General features: G+C 35.1%; 1 protein-coding gene across 1 annotated transcript in view; it reads right to left on the reverse strand.

Moving 5' to 3' along the window:
• The window catches only part of LOC132543833 (protein diaphanous homolog 2-like), a 61106-nt gene that overhangs the window by 41742 nt on the left and 1660 nt on the right, over nucleotides 1–17704 (reverse strand). Inside the window, exon 2 of the mRNA XM_060207350.1 lies at nucleotides 17460–17657. Within this exon, the coding sequence (XP_060063333.1) occupies nucleotides 17460–17657 (198 nt within the window). The remainder of the gene's footprint in view (nucleotides 1–17459; nucleotides 17658–17704) is intronic.

Below are 17704 nucleotides of genomic sequence, written 5' to 3' on the forward strand. Positions count from 1 at the left end.
TCATAGTTACACATGTATAAATATTTGTGTATTATTACCGTAATTCACCAATCATAACCACAGTTTGATACAATATAATACCATTCCCATATGCTCTTAGAATCCATACGGTAATAACTGATTGAAAACTGAAAATAAGCCTTTCTTCATTTTCTTATAAATTTCTTACATCATTATAAAAAAGCTTACTTTGTATGTTTAAAGCAAATAAATAAAACATTTCAGCACTGCATGTACGTGTGATTCATTTTTCACACAATGGGAGAAAATGATTTATCAATTTGTAATATGTAATGCCTGGCTAGTTCCTAATGGTACACCTGTATATATGTAGGTTGGAAAAACATAGGTTTTTAATTAATATTTTACTAGGTATTGAATGACAACAACCTATTTATATATGTACATTGTATTGATAAATTATATCTACAATTTTATATATTACCAAACATTAAATGTCAAACATATGAAAAACACAACCTGACAATTTGTGGGGTAGTAAAGTCTGGCGAGATTGAGTCAGCCATTTATCAATGTTAGACTAGTTTGTTCAGTAACATGTTAGTATCACCTAAAGACGAGACTGTCATCTCATTGATATTGTTCCACACAATAAATCACTTTACTATAAATGATATGGTAACATATTTCCAGCTTTCTTCTTAATGGCTAACACATAATCTTCCATGAAGAAGAACGTTTTCTGCATCAAGAACCATATATAATTTCCTATTTTGTTTGAAGCTAGGGAAGGCAATTGGGCATGGACAAAGTTATTCTGTCATATGACGGTGACTGGCAACTGTGTCTGAATTGTAAATTACACACTGACATTACAAGCTTACAGATGTACACTGTTACATTGCATCACAGATACTCTCTATAACAGACATCCTATGTCACATGAGAAGCCCGTCAAATCAGATGCACGAGTGCCTTAAATATCTATAATGTATTGATTTGTACTTAAAACAGCTTACTTTTAAAAGTTTGACATTTGACCATTTAAACTTGGATGACAAAAAGTATTCTCCAGTTTGTATGCTATCGTGCACACAATGAAAAGCAGTTGAGAATGCGACATTAACCTGACCTCTAACCTTAACCAATGAGAATGTGACATTGACCTGACCTCTAACCTTAACCAATGAGAATGTGACATTGACCTGGCCTCTAACCTTAATTGATGAGAATGTGACATTGACCTGACATCTAACATTACCCAATGAGAATGTGACATTGACCTGACATCTAACCTTAACCAATGAGAATGCGACATTAACCTGACCTCTAACCTTAACCAATGAGAATGTGACATTGACCTGACATCTAACCTTAACCAATGAGAATGTGACATTGACCTGGCCTCTAACATTACCCAATGAGAATGTGACACTGACCTGGCCTCTAACCTTAATTGATGAGAATGTGACATTGACCTGGCCTCTAACCTTAACCAATGAGAATGTGACATTGACCTGGCCTCTAACCTTAACCAATGAGAATGTGACATTGACCTGGCCTCTAACCTTAACCAATGAGAATGTGACATTGACCTGGCCTCTAACCTTAATTGATGAGAATGTGACATTGACCTGGCCTCTAACCTTAATTGGTGAGAATGTGACATTAACCTGACATCTAATCTTAACCAATGAGAATGTGACATTGACATCTAACCTTAACCAATGAGAATGTGACATTGACCTGACATCTAATCTTAACCAATGAGAATGTGACATTGACCTGGCCTCTAACCTTAATTGGTGAGAATGTGACATTAACCTGACATCTAATCTTAACCAATGAGAATGTGACATTGACCTGACATCTAACCTTAACCAATGAGAATGTGACATTGACCTGACATCTAATCTTAACCAATGAGAATGTGACATTGACCTGACATCTAACCTTAACCAATGAGAATGTGACATTGACCTGACATCTAATCTTAACCAATGAGAATGTGACATTGACCTGACATCTAACCTTAACCAATGAGAATGTGACATTGACCTGACATCTAACCTTAACCAATGAGAATGTGACATTGACCTGACATCTAATCTTAACCAATGAGAATGTGACATTGACCTGACATCTAACATTACCCAATGAGAATGTGACACTGACCTGGCCTCTAACCTTAATTGATGAGAATGTGACATTGACCTGGCCTCTAACCTTAACTGATGAGAATCTATCATTAACCACCAATATCCAATCCTGTTGTAGACCAAAGTTAAGGCTACCTTTCCTTCACACTCATTACAAATATTCTGTCAAACATGTGAAATATCTAAACTTGATATACAACTGGGCAAGATTAACCACACTTTGTTAATATGCACCTTTCATGAATTACCATGAATTACAGAGTATTGTTTATATGAATTGTAAATGAATTTAAATCTTCAGTGCTTTCTACCTATAGAGAAGATCACCTTAGTAAAGCTATGTAATCAAAAATTAATTTAAAGAATATGCATATCTATATGGAGTTTTAAATTAATCATTGGTAACAAATGTTACGTGTCTATTTATGACAAATTTGAGCTGTAAAACCTAGTCTAGACAACTTCATGCGATGCCTTTTTTTAAAATTTAACAACAGTGCCATATACTTCTTTTGAACAGTGATGTGTTTTGCATCAACAATCAACATATCCTACTGTCAAGCTCACGCCCACACTTTTGCCTTCAAGAAATAAAGATGTAAATCGTTTTCTCAGAAGTCAACAGACACAGCCAGGAAAATGCCTCCTTAATTACTCCAAGTTCTGTCTGCTGTGGTATATGTTTCCTATGAACAGCTGCACCAATTCAAATATTTTTTCAAAATTTCATGTTTTGGCTGTTTTGAAAGTCAGTAAAAATATATCAACTCTCTCCAGATATCTCTAATTCTTGTCTTAAAAGTCACAGTGTGTATGTTCTTTGAAGGACTCTCTTAGTGCTTTATAAAGCCATCAGATTAAACATTTTAAGTTTTCTCTAAAAAACCAGAAATCACTGCTTTACATAACAATACTTTCTCTTTAGAAAATTCTACATGAATACAGTCCTTCCTACATCTGTTTCCCTCAAACTATTGACACAGTACCCAAAGGAATACAAGTTCTCAATGTGTTACTATATATCACCTTAGATGTCATGTTTATCTGTTCTTTTTGGAAATCACCCTTGATTAAATAGAGATAATTATGAATGTATGTGACTTTTCTTTTGAGTTTGAATTTTTTTTTTTCTATTTTGTCTTCTAGTTCTGTAATGTTTCAACATGTTAAGTACTACAGCCCTAAAATGTGAACAGGTAAGATGTAACCTTGACTAATCACAAAACTACACAGAAATACAACACAGTGGAATTAGCTGTACTGATAGGTGTGTCTAACAATTAACCGAAACTAAACAGACTGATACTGGCTGAAGAACTGTATGTATGAATTATAACTCCATTTAGGATTCAAGACACCTGAAAAGGAAGTTTTTAAAGGGAAGAAAAAAGTGATAAAGTGATAAAGAAAAGGAAATAAATATTTTACTCAAAGTTAAATTGATTAAGTTGTAAAAATTTCGGTACTGATGGATAAGTATATAACCAATGTTAATAAATAGCAGTCTTATCATTTGTAAACATGTGGAAAAGTTTCCTGGCCCAGTAACCAACACGATTTAAGTTACCGTGTCATTCCTAATGTATGACACACCAACTAACGATCAAAAAGCTGGAATGATTACAAAATTGTGTAGTTTGCCTTGTTAGCCAGGGAACATGCTTTCTTCAACATGTTTTATTATGTAATAGGTGAGCTTTAATTTGTTTTTTAAATACAATTTCAAAGGCTTTAATAATCTTTCTTCTTATGAGGTGGTGAAATAATAACATGTGTGACAACATCTTGGTCTTGTTGCATAGTAGAGTTAAAGTCATACTTGTATTTCCTGTTTAACATATGATATTTTGATATTTACAATTACATGTGAGTACTTTAAAGATGAATGAAGTTCTGATGTTTACAATTACATGTATGTTCTGACCTGCAAGTGATACAAATCCCTTCACAATTAAATAATCAGTGATGTTGGCAGAAAATTGGAAAGTATGTAAAGTTGGACTGAAAACCATCAAGGAATGAAGCTGTTTTTCAATGCTGACAAGGAATTTCTAAAAATAGTACTATCGACCTTGACACTTTGAACCCTGAAATTCAAATTTATCCAAGAGATCGCCATCCTTAATAAATGTGGAAAGTTTGATAAAAAAAAATATCCACAGAAATACCACAGCTAGAGTGCTCATGAGGAATTTCTAAATATAATAATGATGACCTTTATTTTGAAATTTGAACTTGTCCAAAATATAACGGTCTTTTATATGTATTTAGCCTTTGATCAAAATCCCTCACGAAATGATGCTACGATCTTAACATTGACTCTAGAACTCTAAAATTCCGCCTTGACCAAATTATGACTGTCCTTCATGAGTATGTGAAGTCTGATCAAAACCCCTCAAGGAATGAAGTCGTCAGAGCACTGACAGGGATGTGTGTTAGGTTGTATACATATATGTTACTAATGTGAGGGAACATTCCTAAGTATCCCCTCCCGAACATTCTTTGTGAGGGATTATAACAAATAAAATCACAGATATTCAATCTTTACACGTAGATCACGCACTGGGGAAAAAAAATCACTTTTCAATGAATGATATCAGCAAGTATCATCTGGTACTTTACATTTGTTTGACATTTATTTCCAAAATGTTTGACACATCGTAACAACACACTGGCTTTATCAATGTAAATGAATAGTCATTTAAATTTTGTACATAGTCTAATGTTACTGATACAGTCATTACCAAGGAAACAAGAGTTGGTAGGTCAAGCTGCAACGATATCTGTATTTCAGGTAAACATACTTCACACAAATACTAATTGGTTTATGTGGCCGACAGGTAGAATCCCGTATTTGTATATGAAATGTTGATCACGTCTACACCGTATATAACTTCTGTGTGGACTTCTGTTTATATTCAGACCACTGTACTGTATACTTTAAGTATTGATAACCCTGGAAAAATAAATAAAATCTCCCTTCCTCTGGTTCTTATCCAGATCTAGGGAGACAGATACAACCTACTGGTTGATTTCAATCAATCAGTAACACATTACCATGGTAAACATGTTCTGAATCAATGATGTTCTATTTCCATCTAAATAGCTGATCTAGGTTAATGATATATAAGCCACAGCTGTGCCATGTACGTTTACTATATTAAACAATGGAAAACTGCTTCTTCCTCTGTCTTCTACATTATTTCAATGAAAATGAAACAAAAGGCCCAAAGGCATTGAACAGTCACCTATCCAATCAGCATGGAGAAACCTAAACCTATGGAATAAATGTTTCTGTAACCCTTGTCTCCCAAATTTAAACCTATCCTCTAGTTTGTGATCATGAGACCCCTTACCGGATAGCAGTCATCCATTTGATAAACAATGGAACACTTAAAACAATGTTTAAACGTTTCCCTTTCCTCATTTCCCAACCTATACAATGAACAATGTTAAAACTGTTTCATTGCTCGAAGTAGACTATTGTCTAAATACCTCCATCTCCCAAACTCCCCCCCCCCCCAAAAAAAAAACCAAAAAAACAATGGAAGTATAAAACTAGCACCAACACAAAGGAAACTTAATCTGTAGGATGATTTAGACCAAGACTGGCGACGAAACTGTAACCAGGGAGGAACCGAAACAGGCAGATAAAAGATCAATATGTAACAGTAAATAGTAGAGTGAAAACAGAAACAGGTACAGACGAGGGTAGAGGTAATCACCATCAAAAATTTGTTATTACGGATAAAATGAGGCACAATGGAGAGGAGTCAGGTAACACACAAACTATAAGGTATCAGCTGGGCAGTCAATAAAATAAATATTGATTCTTGGACTTGAAAAGACCTCTTTTTCAAATACAATGTTATGACCTGTCAGATTTGTGACTTACTAAAAATGTCAAAGGTCAATTGAATGTATTGCTTATAGCTATAAAACCTTCAAAAACATTACATAAATTCATTAACTAAAGCCTTTATTGATACCTCTTTATTTATAACTGGTTGTATATCTGCACTGAAGTAGACAATAAACAAGACTATTGGTATACTGTGTGTTTTGTTGTAATATCCTATTACATATTCTCATACCAATCCCAAACAGTCTAAGATTCAAACTGTCTCGGTAGCTTAGATAGTAGGAATGTACTTTTGAACATAGTGATTAAATATAGCTCTCAGCAATACCCAGCTATTTTCAATGGTTATGTCTGACCTGTATTATCTGTTTACAAACTATACGACATATACAATGTACAGGATATTGGTCGTACACCCCGCCCTATGATAAATCGTCTCTACAACATTCTTACTAATAAACACACTCACTCAGATAAAACAAGTACACCATAAGAATCAACAAGTCACAGTTATAAATACAAAAATAAAATGACTGAATTATGCTATATGTTTTTTACTAGTATACTGAACTCTATACACAAGATTTCAAAATTCTACTGTACCCATACTCTTTTAATATTCTACTGCACCCATACTCCTTTACTATCCTATTGTACTCTATACACCTGATTTCAGTATTCTACTGTACCCATACTCTTTTACTATCCTACTGCACCCATACTCTTTTACTATCCTATACACAAAATTTCACTATTCTACTGTACCCCATACTCTTTTACTATCCTACTTCACCCATACTCCTTTACTATCCTATTGTACTCTATACACAAGATTTCACTATTTTACTTTAATTCGTCCATTTTTACTCATAGTATAATATGGTAGTTACAGATCCCCATAGGACATAATTTAGGTATAATATGGTAGTTACAGCTCTGTGTGGGACATAGTTTAGGTATAATATGGTCGTTACAGCTCTGTGTGGGACATAATTTAGGTATAATATGGTAGTTACAGCTCTGTGTGGGACATAGTTTAGGTATAATATGGTAGTTACAGCTCTGTGTGGGACATAGTTTAGGTATAATATGGTAGTTACAGCTCTGTGTGGGACATAGTTTAGGTATAATATGGTAGTTACAGCTCTGTGTGGGACATAGTTTAGGTATAATATGGTAGTTACAGCTCTGTGTGGGACATAGTTTAGGTATAATATGGTTGTAACAGCTCTGTGTGGGACATAGTTTAGGTATAATATGGTAGTTACAGCTCTGTGTGGGACATAGTTTAGGTATAATATGGTTGTAACAGCTCTGTGTGGGACATAGTTTAGGTATAATATGGTAGTTACAGCTCTGTGTGGGACATAGTTTAGGTATAATATGGTAGTTACAGCTCTGTGTGGGACATAGTTTAGGTATAATATGGTAGTTACAGCTCTGTGTGGGACATAGTTTAGGTATAATATGGTTGTAACAGCTCTGTGTGGGACATAGTTTAGGTATAATATGGTAGTTACAGCTCTGTGTGGGACATAGTTTAGGTATAATATGGTAGTTACAGCTCTGTGTGGGACATAGTTTAGGTATATGGTAGTTACAGCTCTGTGTGGGACATAGTTTAGGTATAATATGGTAGTTACAGCTCTGTGTGGGACATAGTTTAGGTATAATATGGTCGTTACAGCTCTGTGTGGGACATAGTTTAGGTATAATATGGTCGTTACAGCTCTGTGTGGGACATAGTTTAGGTATAATATGGTCGTTACAGCTCTGTGTGGGACATAGTTTAGGTATAATATGGTAGTTACAGCTCTGTGTGGGACATAGTTTAGGTATAATATGGTAGTTACAGCTCTGTGTGGGACATAGTTTAGGTATAATATGGTAGTTACAGCTCTGTGTGGGACATAGTTTAGGTATAATATGGTAGTTACAGCTCTGTGTGGGACATAGTTTAGGTATAATATGGTCGTTACAGCTCTGTGTGGGACATAGTTTAGGTATAATATGGTCGTTACAGCTCTGTGTGGGACATAGTTTAGGTATAATATGGTCGTTACAGCTCTGTGTGGGACATAGTTTAGGTATAATATGGTAGTTACAGCTCTGTGTGGGACATAGTTTAGGTATAATATGGTAGTTACAGCTCTGTGTGGGACATAGTTTAGGTATAATATGGTAGTTACAGCTCTGTGTGGGACATAGTTTAGGTATAATATGGTAGTTACAGCTCTGTGTGGGACATAGTTTAGGTATAATATGGTAGTTACAGCTCTGTGTGGGACATAGTTTAGGTGTGATATGGTGTTTATATGTTACTTTCACTCTTGTTTATCAGTGGTGTTATATCAGTTCCTGTAAGACACAATCCACACTCTAGAATCATAATGCGGCAAACATACAGACATGTAACATGTTTACCGCCCACAATAAAACAATTGTCCTAGTGGCACCACACTGCCTCTAGTTTTATCCATACTATCTATCTGGGCTGACTAACTTCTGCTGTGTCAACTTCACAACAAGTCATTAATAAAAGGTGTCATGTACATATCATAATTTCAGAAATCTTAAAAAGGAAGAAAAAATATCATACTCTATGGTTTATAAGAATAAAGAATTTTTAAAAAGCAATTTTTGATTTGATTTTAATTGTTTGTTTTTGTTTCTTTTATTTTGATTTCATCTTTTGAAGCTGACAGGACATGGTTGCTTGAAGCGTTGTCTGGACTATCTCTTGCAGATAGCATCTAACACAGGACAGATCTCACACTTCATGGTAACCTGTCACACACTAACATTTTCAAATTAACTATAAACTAAACACCAAGGTTGAGAAGTCACTGAATTTGAATCTTAGAACTAAAAGAACAAGATTAAAAGTTCTAAACCAAAGCATTTAAACAAAAATTTGGGTGGTACATGGGAAACATTTCTGGTAGTAAAGAAACTTGATACACTCTGATAATTAGAAATGCTGTGAAGCAAGAGTTCAATATCTTAGACTACTTATGGGATCTCAACAATGAATGATAACTTATTTCATCTGAAATTTCCTCTAAAATGAAAAAAAAAAACTTTGAAAAGGTATGATTGATATTTCATTTAGCTGAAACCAAAACTCTGAATAAGGAATTAAGTTTTGTTTATACCTCCATACTGTTAGAAATCGGGAAGATTTCAGATATAATTAGCAGTGATTAGCGGTCCAAAAGTCTCTTAAGAAAATTAACAGGAAGACTTAATGTATGTGTAACTATTTGTGAATCTTGCACAATCATGCAGCGTAACCAACAATCATAAAAAAGTTTCGTCAAATCATTCTTAAATACATTGTTATATTGTTATAGAAAAATCACTTAGGGAACCTAGGGCTTTAAAAGCCATCAAAGTCACAATGCCGTTGTTCCTGTAACACGTCATTGAAATAATCTTGTTAGCAAAGTCTAAAACTTGAGCTTTATTGTATATGTAATACTATTGTAAACTGTGCATATCATTAACTGTCATCCCATGCTAAAGCATCTAACCACATCTGAATTAAAAGAAATTACATTAAAACATTAATTTTCCGATATAAACTCTTGCATCCATGAAGATTCTATCATATCTGGGTATTTGGTAGTCTGATGGCTCAGTGGTAGTGAACTCACCTTTCACCAAGATGTCTCAACTGATGTGAAAATGTAAGAAATCACCTGCCTGACCACATGGGCTTCCCCTTCTTACCCCCTCCCCTGGGGAAAGTTGGAGACCCCGGGGTCATGACATTTATAATTTTAGTAAAGCACCTTAAGACTCTTCTATCTATGAAGATTATTTGAAATAGAAACTTTATTTATTTTACAACAATTGCAAAACAAGCTATTTCAATCAATACTAATCACTCATGTTGGCTCTGATGGGGTCTTATTGTGGGAGGAATCCAGACTACCTGGGGAAAGGCCAAGTGGTCGGGCAGGTAACCCTTACCTTTACAAGTCCATTCTGAGAATCAAACCCATGATGGCTAGGTTAAAGGTGAATGTGGTATCACTGTGCCACCTGACCACAAAGTATTTGATTCTACCATACTTGGGTATTAAGAAATTTTTTCAAACTTCAACAGTTTGACCTCATTTTAACCCTGCCCCTCAGGCCTGTGGGAGAAGAGAAACATATATTTACAATTTTGGATCATCTTTGGCCAAAGAACTTTTCAGCAAATTTTCATTGAAATCATATCAGAAGTTTTCTAGAGTTGATTAACTGATTAATTGACAGATTTACTGTCTCTGTGACTCCTCCAATGTTCAGGTATTGTCTCACCAACAAACGTCAGTGTTCTGGCGACATGGTTTTCTAGCAGAAGTCAAAAAGTTTACGGACACACTTCATATGACGCTGGACATAAGGAGATTGATAGGCATCATGAGACTGTCTCAGGTGACCAAATAATCAGCTGTCATAAGCCAGTGGCTTTGATAATTGTCGTGCAGAATTCACACTGAGTAATATTTTACCCCTGTATCCTAGTAACAATAATACTAATATCAGACATTTACATTGCCGAAATCTAATTTGCAATGTTACAATAATGTATGAGCTTAACATTATATGAATAATCATCAATTTAGTGGTACACAATATATCAATTAAGCATATCATAATGAATCCAAATATGGCATCCACTATACTATGCTAAATAAGATTTCTTCAATAATTGTAGCCTGGTCTTCATGTCTAAAAGTTTACTGTAAATCTACTTCATCCATCCCAGAAAACACAGAAAACAGACACAATACAGGAAGGCAAAATAGAACCCATCTGTGAGGTTTAGTTTATTTCTAGTAATGATGTATAACATTGTATTCCTTAGAGCCAGAAATGTGGGCGTATGCTTGGCTGTAACTCTGCTAAACTCTGATTAACTCTAAAATATTACAGACAGTCTAGATCTAGTCTAGAACATCAAAAAGACTTGGGCTGAAAGTAGAATTTCACTTAATAAGCTTCTAAAAATGCATTTCATTGGTGAGAAAAGAAGATCACAATGATCCTGCATAAATGCATTGTCGCTGTCTAAATCATATAGAATATAGAACCAACTTTCATTTTGTTATCAGTAGAGTTTGGCTGATAACTTGTGTTAGTACTTAACTGTAAATAATTTGTACATAGATCAAGAGGTAAACAGATATTGCTTTACCTAGTTTAACATTTTAGATACCCGATCTACAAGGAGCTGTAAACAAATTTGTAACTACAACAACATTTCTTGGGATATACTGCACTATAAGACATCACAGACCTTCTACCCATTATACAATGTATAAGTACAGGTTATGAATATATTAATGAGGTATTTTTAAATCTTATGATTTTGTTACATGGATCACGAATACAGCGATTCAACAGACAGAGAGAGTGTGTATGTGTGAAGGTCGCATGTAAAAGTGAGTCAGACACAATCTGACAAAGATGTACTATATATTGTTGTGGTTGATGTAATGTTGCGTCATAATCTTAACACGGAACAAAATTTGCATGAAAACTAGCGAAATTTGATTTCAACTTAACATCACGAAGCCAGACCTACTTTCACTGTAGTGCTTTTTCATAAGTAGTATACTGTATCATCATTGGTGCCCGAGGCCTTAGGACATAAAGGTGTACAGGTAGGCACATTCCTGTGTTGTACAGTTGTAAACAACAGGTGTAAACCTACCTGTCTTATAAACTGACAAGATGAGGTGAACACGGATAATATCATTCAGATGCTCATTAAGGGTCTGTTTGGTACAACTCAAGCAGTTTTTGACACTCAGCCATTTCTTTTAATATAGCAAAATTTTAGAACAAATATATTCTGATACATTTGGGTGTGATAACATTGGGGACGTCAATTGACAACGTATTAGGCAAATTTTCAAGTACTGCAGTCTCCTGACCTGATATTACAATTAATCACCTCCTGCTAATACTGATGTGGTTATTATCTATGTAGTATCAAATCATGTCTTCCTGTTAAATGTTGACCTACAGTGTATAAGTTTCTATAAATAAACTCTCCATACAAATCATTCTAATTTTTAGTCACAATATTGTACAGACTAATGGTGGAAAGAATTTCGGTCAAAATAGACAAATCCTGAAAATAGAACCTCAATGTGAGTGAACAATTCTAGTCGACGTGATGTCTAATGACAAGTACTATTTATCCCCCCCCTACCAACAACACTACAATACATTGAATAACTTCAGAAATTTCAAAGCAATCAATAAAATCTAAAACTTAATGCAAAATATTTTGTTTTTGCTGTGAATCAGTCTGGTTCACACAAACAACTAGAATATCATTTTACATAAGGCCTAAGGTTTCGTCTGAAATAGTGCTTTATGTAACAGTATCAATTCTGGAGAAGTAATATGACATGTGGGTCTGTGGAAATCATTAACACCTAGCCATTAGATGCTGGCTCTGATGGATCTCCACTTGTCTATAAGTACAATAATGACACTGTAGCACTTCAAAGAAACACTTAGGATCTCCATCTTTTCACTCATTTCCTGATGTCTCCCTCTGAAACTACCTCACTTTTGGCCCTTGAGTACCTATAGATACCTATAAGTTGTGTTTATGCATGTATTTACAACAACTGCAAAACAAGCTTGAAGCTTATACAAATCACTCTTGCTGGCTCAGCTGGATGTATACCAGAAGTCTTACTATGGGAGAAAACTGGAGTAAAAGGATCACTCATGGTAAAAACCCATATGATCAGGCAGGTAGCACCTTATTTTTTCTCTTCCGGGAATCAAACCCTGAACACCTCTGTGAAAGGCAAATGTGTTATCACTGCACCATCCTGCTACCCTACAGGTTGTGTCCCATAACCATGACAACAGTCATATAAAGTTATCTATACTTATTGCTAAACACTCAATGTCAGTATTTGGCAATGTGACCAGGCAGAGTGTCATGCTACCATGTCCAGGTTATGACATTTCAGTGTGCTGGCACTACAAAACATATTTCAGCAGCCCTATCATTTGTGGACACCATCATCAAACAACCTTTGCTCTCTTGTGGATTGAAACCACAGGCAAACAAATTCAAAGAGACACGACAAAGTTATTTTTGGTGTCAATTATCAAAAAGTTCAATTTGTATTAAATCAAATCATGGAGAAAGTATTAATGAGATGACAACACAATATCAATACAAAGTTCTTGACAAATGTTTCCAAAAATATCACTGTACATTTGTGATAGGTACATAAACACACTTTGTTGCAAAACTTTGTTCATGCCATTGTGACCTTTACATAGGACTTATATATACAGGCCCTTCAACTACAGCAGCTGTGTTGTTTTTTAAAATATGTTTCCATTGAAATATATTTGAAGTATCTAAGTCTGCTCTATATGTTCAAGACGTCAGATAATGAACTCAAAAGTAAGAATATGAAACTAATGGTTTAAATATCAGGTGACGCAACAGAATAACAGATTGACTGTACTCCAGGTAAACGAACAGCAGAACTTAACACCTTAATTAAAGTGTAATGATATCCAAGGACACAAAGGTCAACCGGAATAACACACAAAGGATTTGTATGGCAAAGAGATTTCTAACTAAAGATAGTAAAGATTCTATTTGTCAGAATATTTTACCTCACCTTGGTAATACACAAGGCTCGATTCTTCTGGAGACTCAATATTTAACACATGGGGCTCAATATTTAGTAAATTTCTATCTAAGTTGGTTAATGTATAGTGCTAAATTCTTTGTATTTTCAGAATCAAGGAAGTCTCCATTAATATTTTAATAAATTTCTATTTTAGTTAAAGCAGATTTCTTTTAATCTTCAATAATACAAAATAACTGTGCTATTTTGGGAGTGCCACAATTAAAGATTTTTATTCTATCTTAAAAAACAACACTACTGTCGTGTCATCTAAAGTGTCAGTAGATAAGATGGGGTTTAAATGGCTGACAGCTAACGATAGATTAGATGATGTCAATGACACATACTGGTCAAACGATAATTAACAGTTGAACCAGTGTCATAATTACACAGGATTTATCAAAATGCTGGAAGTTTTAATAATCTTTGTAGAAAATATCTGTATGCATGTCTCAATATTGCAAGATTATAAGTATTAAAACAGAATATTCAGACTTATGTAGTGCCTAAAGCTGTATGTCATAAATATTTGTAGTATGATTTATAATGGAGCTGAAATAAAATGAAAGCATTAAAAGGCAGTATACCTAAGTTTTATCATGTGTCGAACTGAAAACATGCAGAAAGTTGCACATCATATATACATCCTGTATATATACAAACAGCATGTAATTTACAGCACGTTCTGTGCAGAGAAATGTTTAATTGAATAGATCAAGCACACATCTGCATCTGCTATTTGCTCAGCCCAGGTAGTTTAATAGTCAGCAGACCACAGTCTACTTCACTCAACACACTCAGTGAAACACTCAGCAGACCACAGAGTCTACTGAAAAACTCAGCAGACCACAGAGTCTACTTCACTCAACATACTCAGTGAAACACTCAGCAGACCACAGAGTCTACTGTACTCAACACACTCAGTAAAGCACTCCGCAGATCACAGAGTCTACTGTACTCAACACACTCAGTGAAACACTCAGCAGACCAAAGAATCTACTGTACTCAACACACTCAGTGAAACACTCAGCAGACCACAGAATCTACTGTACTCAACACACTCAGTGAAACACTCAGCAGACCACAGAGTCTACTGTACTCAACACACTCAGTGAAACACTCAGCAGACCACAGAATCTACTGTACTCAACACACTCAGTGAAACACTCAGCAGACCACAGAATCTACTGTACTCAACACACTCAGTGAAACACTCAGCAGACCACAGAATCTATTGTACTCAACACACTCAGTGAAACACTCAGCAGACCACAGAGTCTACTGTACTCAACACACTAAGTGAAACACTCAGCAGACCAAAGAATCTACTGTACTCAACACACTAAGTGAAACACTCAGCAGACCACAGAGTCTACTGTACTCAACACACTCAGTGAAACACTCAGCAGACCACAGAATCTACTGTACTCAACACACTAAGTGAAACACTCAGCAGACCACAGAATCTACTGTACTCAACACACTAAGTGAAACACTCAGCAGACCACAGAGTCTACTGTACTCAACATACTCAGTGAAACACTCAGCAGACCACAGTCTACTGTACTCAACACACTCAGTGAAACACTCAGCAGACCACAGAATCTACTGTACTCAACACACTCAGTGAAACACTCAGCAGACCACAGAATTAACTGTACATGATTCTCTTAGTGAATAAGTCAGCAAAACCTACACTGTTAAAGCTACTTAGTGACATCTGATCAAAATATAATTCTTCAAATCCCATCAATTGATTAATCATTGGACCAAAGAATCTATACCATCTACCCTTAAGTACCTGTCTACAACCCATACATATCACATGTATGTTATTGATTATTTACGTTAAAGAATTCTCTTTGATCTCGCCTGCAGAGTTTTATGCAACAGAACCTTGACAACTACGGAACTTTGACCATGATTTCTACAGCAAATGTCATGACTCTCTATTGGTAGCTTCAGTACCTTACCTTTTCCATTTGAGAAAATTGAAAATGCAAATCCTTAAGAACAAATAATAAAACCAGATGCTGATTCATAATATGTAACATCATTTTAGTGGTAAAACTAACCTTTTCAGTAAATAGGGGGTGGTGTTAATTGATGGCGTACTTAGTATTGTCTGTACATCTCTCTCCATACTTGTACTCTAGATACTCAAAATTAACCCAGAAAGAATTGAGTAGATCTTTGTTACTCAACTAAAACTGGGAAATTCTGAAACTTTAAATTCTGAAGGACTAATACAGTTATGGGGTTGATACTGTTCCCCATTACCCCCAATTGAGAATACAAAACCCCTCAAATGAGTGATAATATAGATCCCTTGTTTTCAAGGACTCTTTTATATGAATCTATTGTTTGTGATTCAATTTGCCATAAAATGTTTCATGGGTACAGAGCGCAAAAGTGATCATCATCCCTGGAGTATCAAGGATGGGACAACATATATGACCTTACAAACAAAAACAGAATATGCTTCAGAGTTTTAACATAACTCCACTACATTGTTCCAGTAACATCAACTACAATTACAAAATTTACAAGCTGTCTATCTGTTTCAGTCATCATACAGTGATATCTGGTAATAATTAACAGGTGGTAGCTGCAGACAGTACTTAGCAGATAAAAAAAACTATCATGAAAAATTCAATAATGGAAACAAGACCTCAAAGTTATATAACCATGACTGCATGGGCTAGTCCAATACACTATTGTTATCTTGGTCAAACATTCAAGCTTTACCTGATCAACACAAGATAATGCTGAGTATACTTTCCTCATTCATATATGCAGGCAGCATAACCAGGGGCTCTTCATCAAAACAACCAACTTTATGGTAATTGTGTATTCTCTGTTTTGTATCTATGCTTTATATGTACTAGTGTTTCTGTGTCTGTTACTTTACTTGATATTTCTATTTTTAATCAAACACAACATCTAAGAGATCCAGAGACAATTAACAAATAAGTTGAATTATCAGTGTCTACAGATTTAATCCATCTGAAAATATTTGACTTATAATAAAATTTTCATTAGGTAGATAAGGCCTGTTCAAGAGATTCTTTTTATAAATGTTAACATGCTTGAAGATTTCTATTGATAAGCTTAAAAGTCTCAATCAGATATTAAAAGTCACATAAAGAAATGAAACCAACAACAGCAACATGGAGGCAAATATTCTGAAGACATTTTCTAAGTAACCCCAGCACATTGACTAACTCCTTATCCTACATTCTAATCTCCACCAAACACTGATGACAGTTTACTTCTGTGCTTCATCCAAAGCTGAAAATTTCTTCTCAGAATTTGAAAGCATGTTCTCCTCTCACTGACCATTAATGGCTCTGTCATATAGTCATTGGTAGGAGTAATTTCTTGACAACAGATTCTGACCTCACAGATTTATGATCAATGACAAATTTTATCCAAGTATGACAGACAGTACTATAACATATGTTTTGCACACAATTACTAGGTATAGCCCTACCCTTCAGCTGCCAAGTGAACATATTCCCATCAACTGATCTGTCATTTCCATTGATTTCCATAGAGCTGTTAAGTGACTGAAATAACATGACTAGTTGTCAATTAAATAGCAGGTTCTCAAAGAGCATGTCACATGAGCTCCACGTAGATTCGACAGGGTTTACATAAATCCAGTTTGGCTAAAATATAGTCCTAAAGCAATACTAACATTGCTTTTATGTACCTCAACCTTGATAACAGTGGAGACCAGACTTAGCATCATTGTTACATATTCTTACTGGTTTTTTCTAGCCAAGATTTTACAAAACTTACCAGCATTTGCTCAAATTTTTCTGTAACTTCTTTCTCAGACAGTGTGCTGATTCCGTCCCGCTGAGGACCGAAGCCATACTGGGCTCCATTTGTTTCTTCCGACTCATTTGTTGATGGAAGTCTACCAGAATATGTACTGGACTTGCTTTTGGCTTTATCCTTTCCACCTAGCCGAAATGTCCCACCTACTTTATCAAGCTGAAATCACAATATACACTATAGCATCAAATAAAATCAATGGTATT

The sequence above is a fragment of the Ylistrum balloti genome, unplaced genomic scaffold (genome assembly GCF_031769215.1).
Source record: "Ylistrum balloti isolate Yb309-2 unplaced genomic scaffold, AGI_CSIRO_Ybal_v1 Utg369586, whole genome shotgun sequence".
Lineage (NCBI taxonomy): Eukaryota > Metazoa > Mollusca > Bivalvia > Pectinida > Pectinidae > Ylistrum > Ylistrum balloti.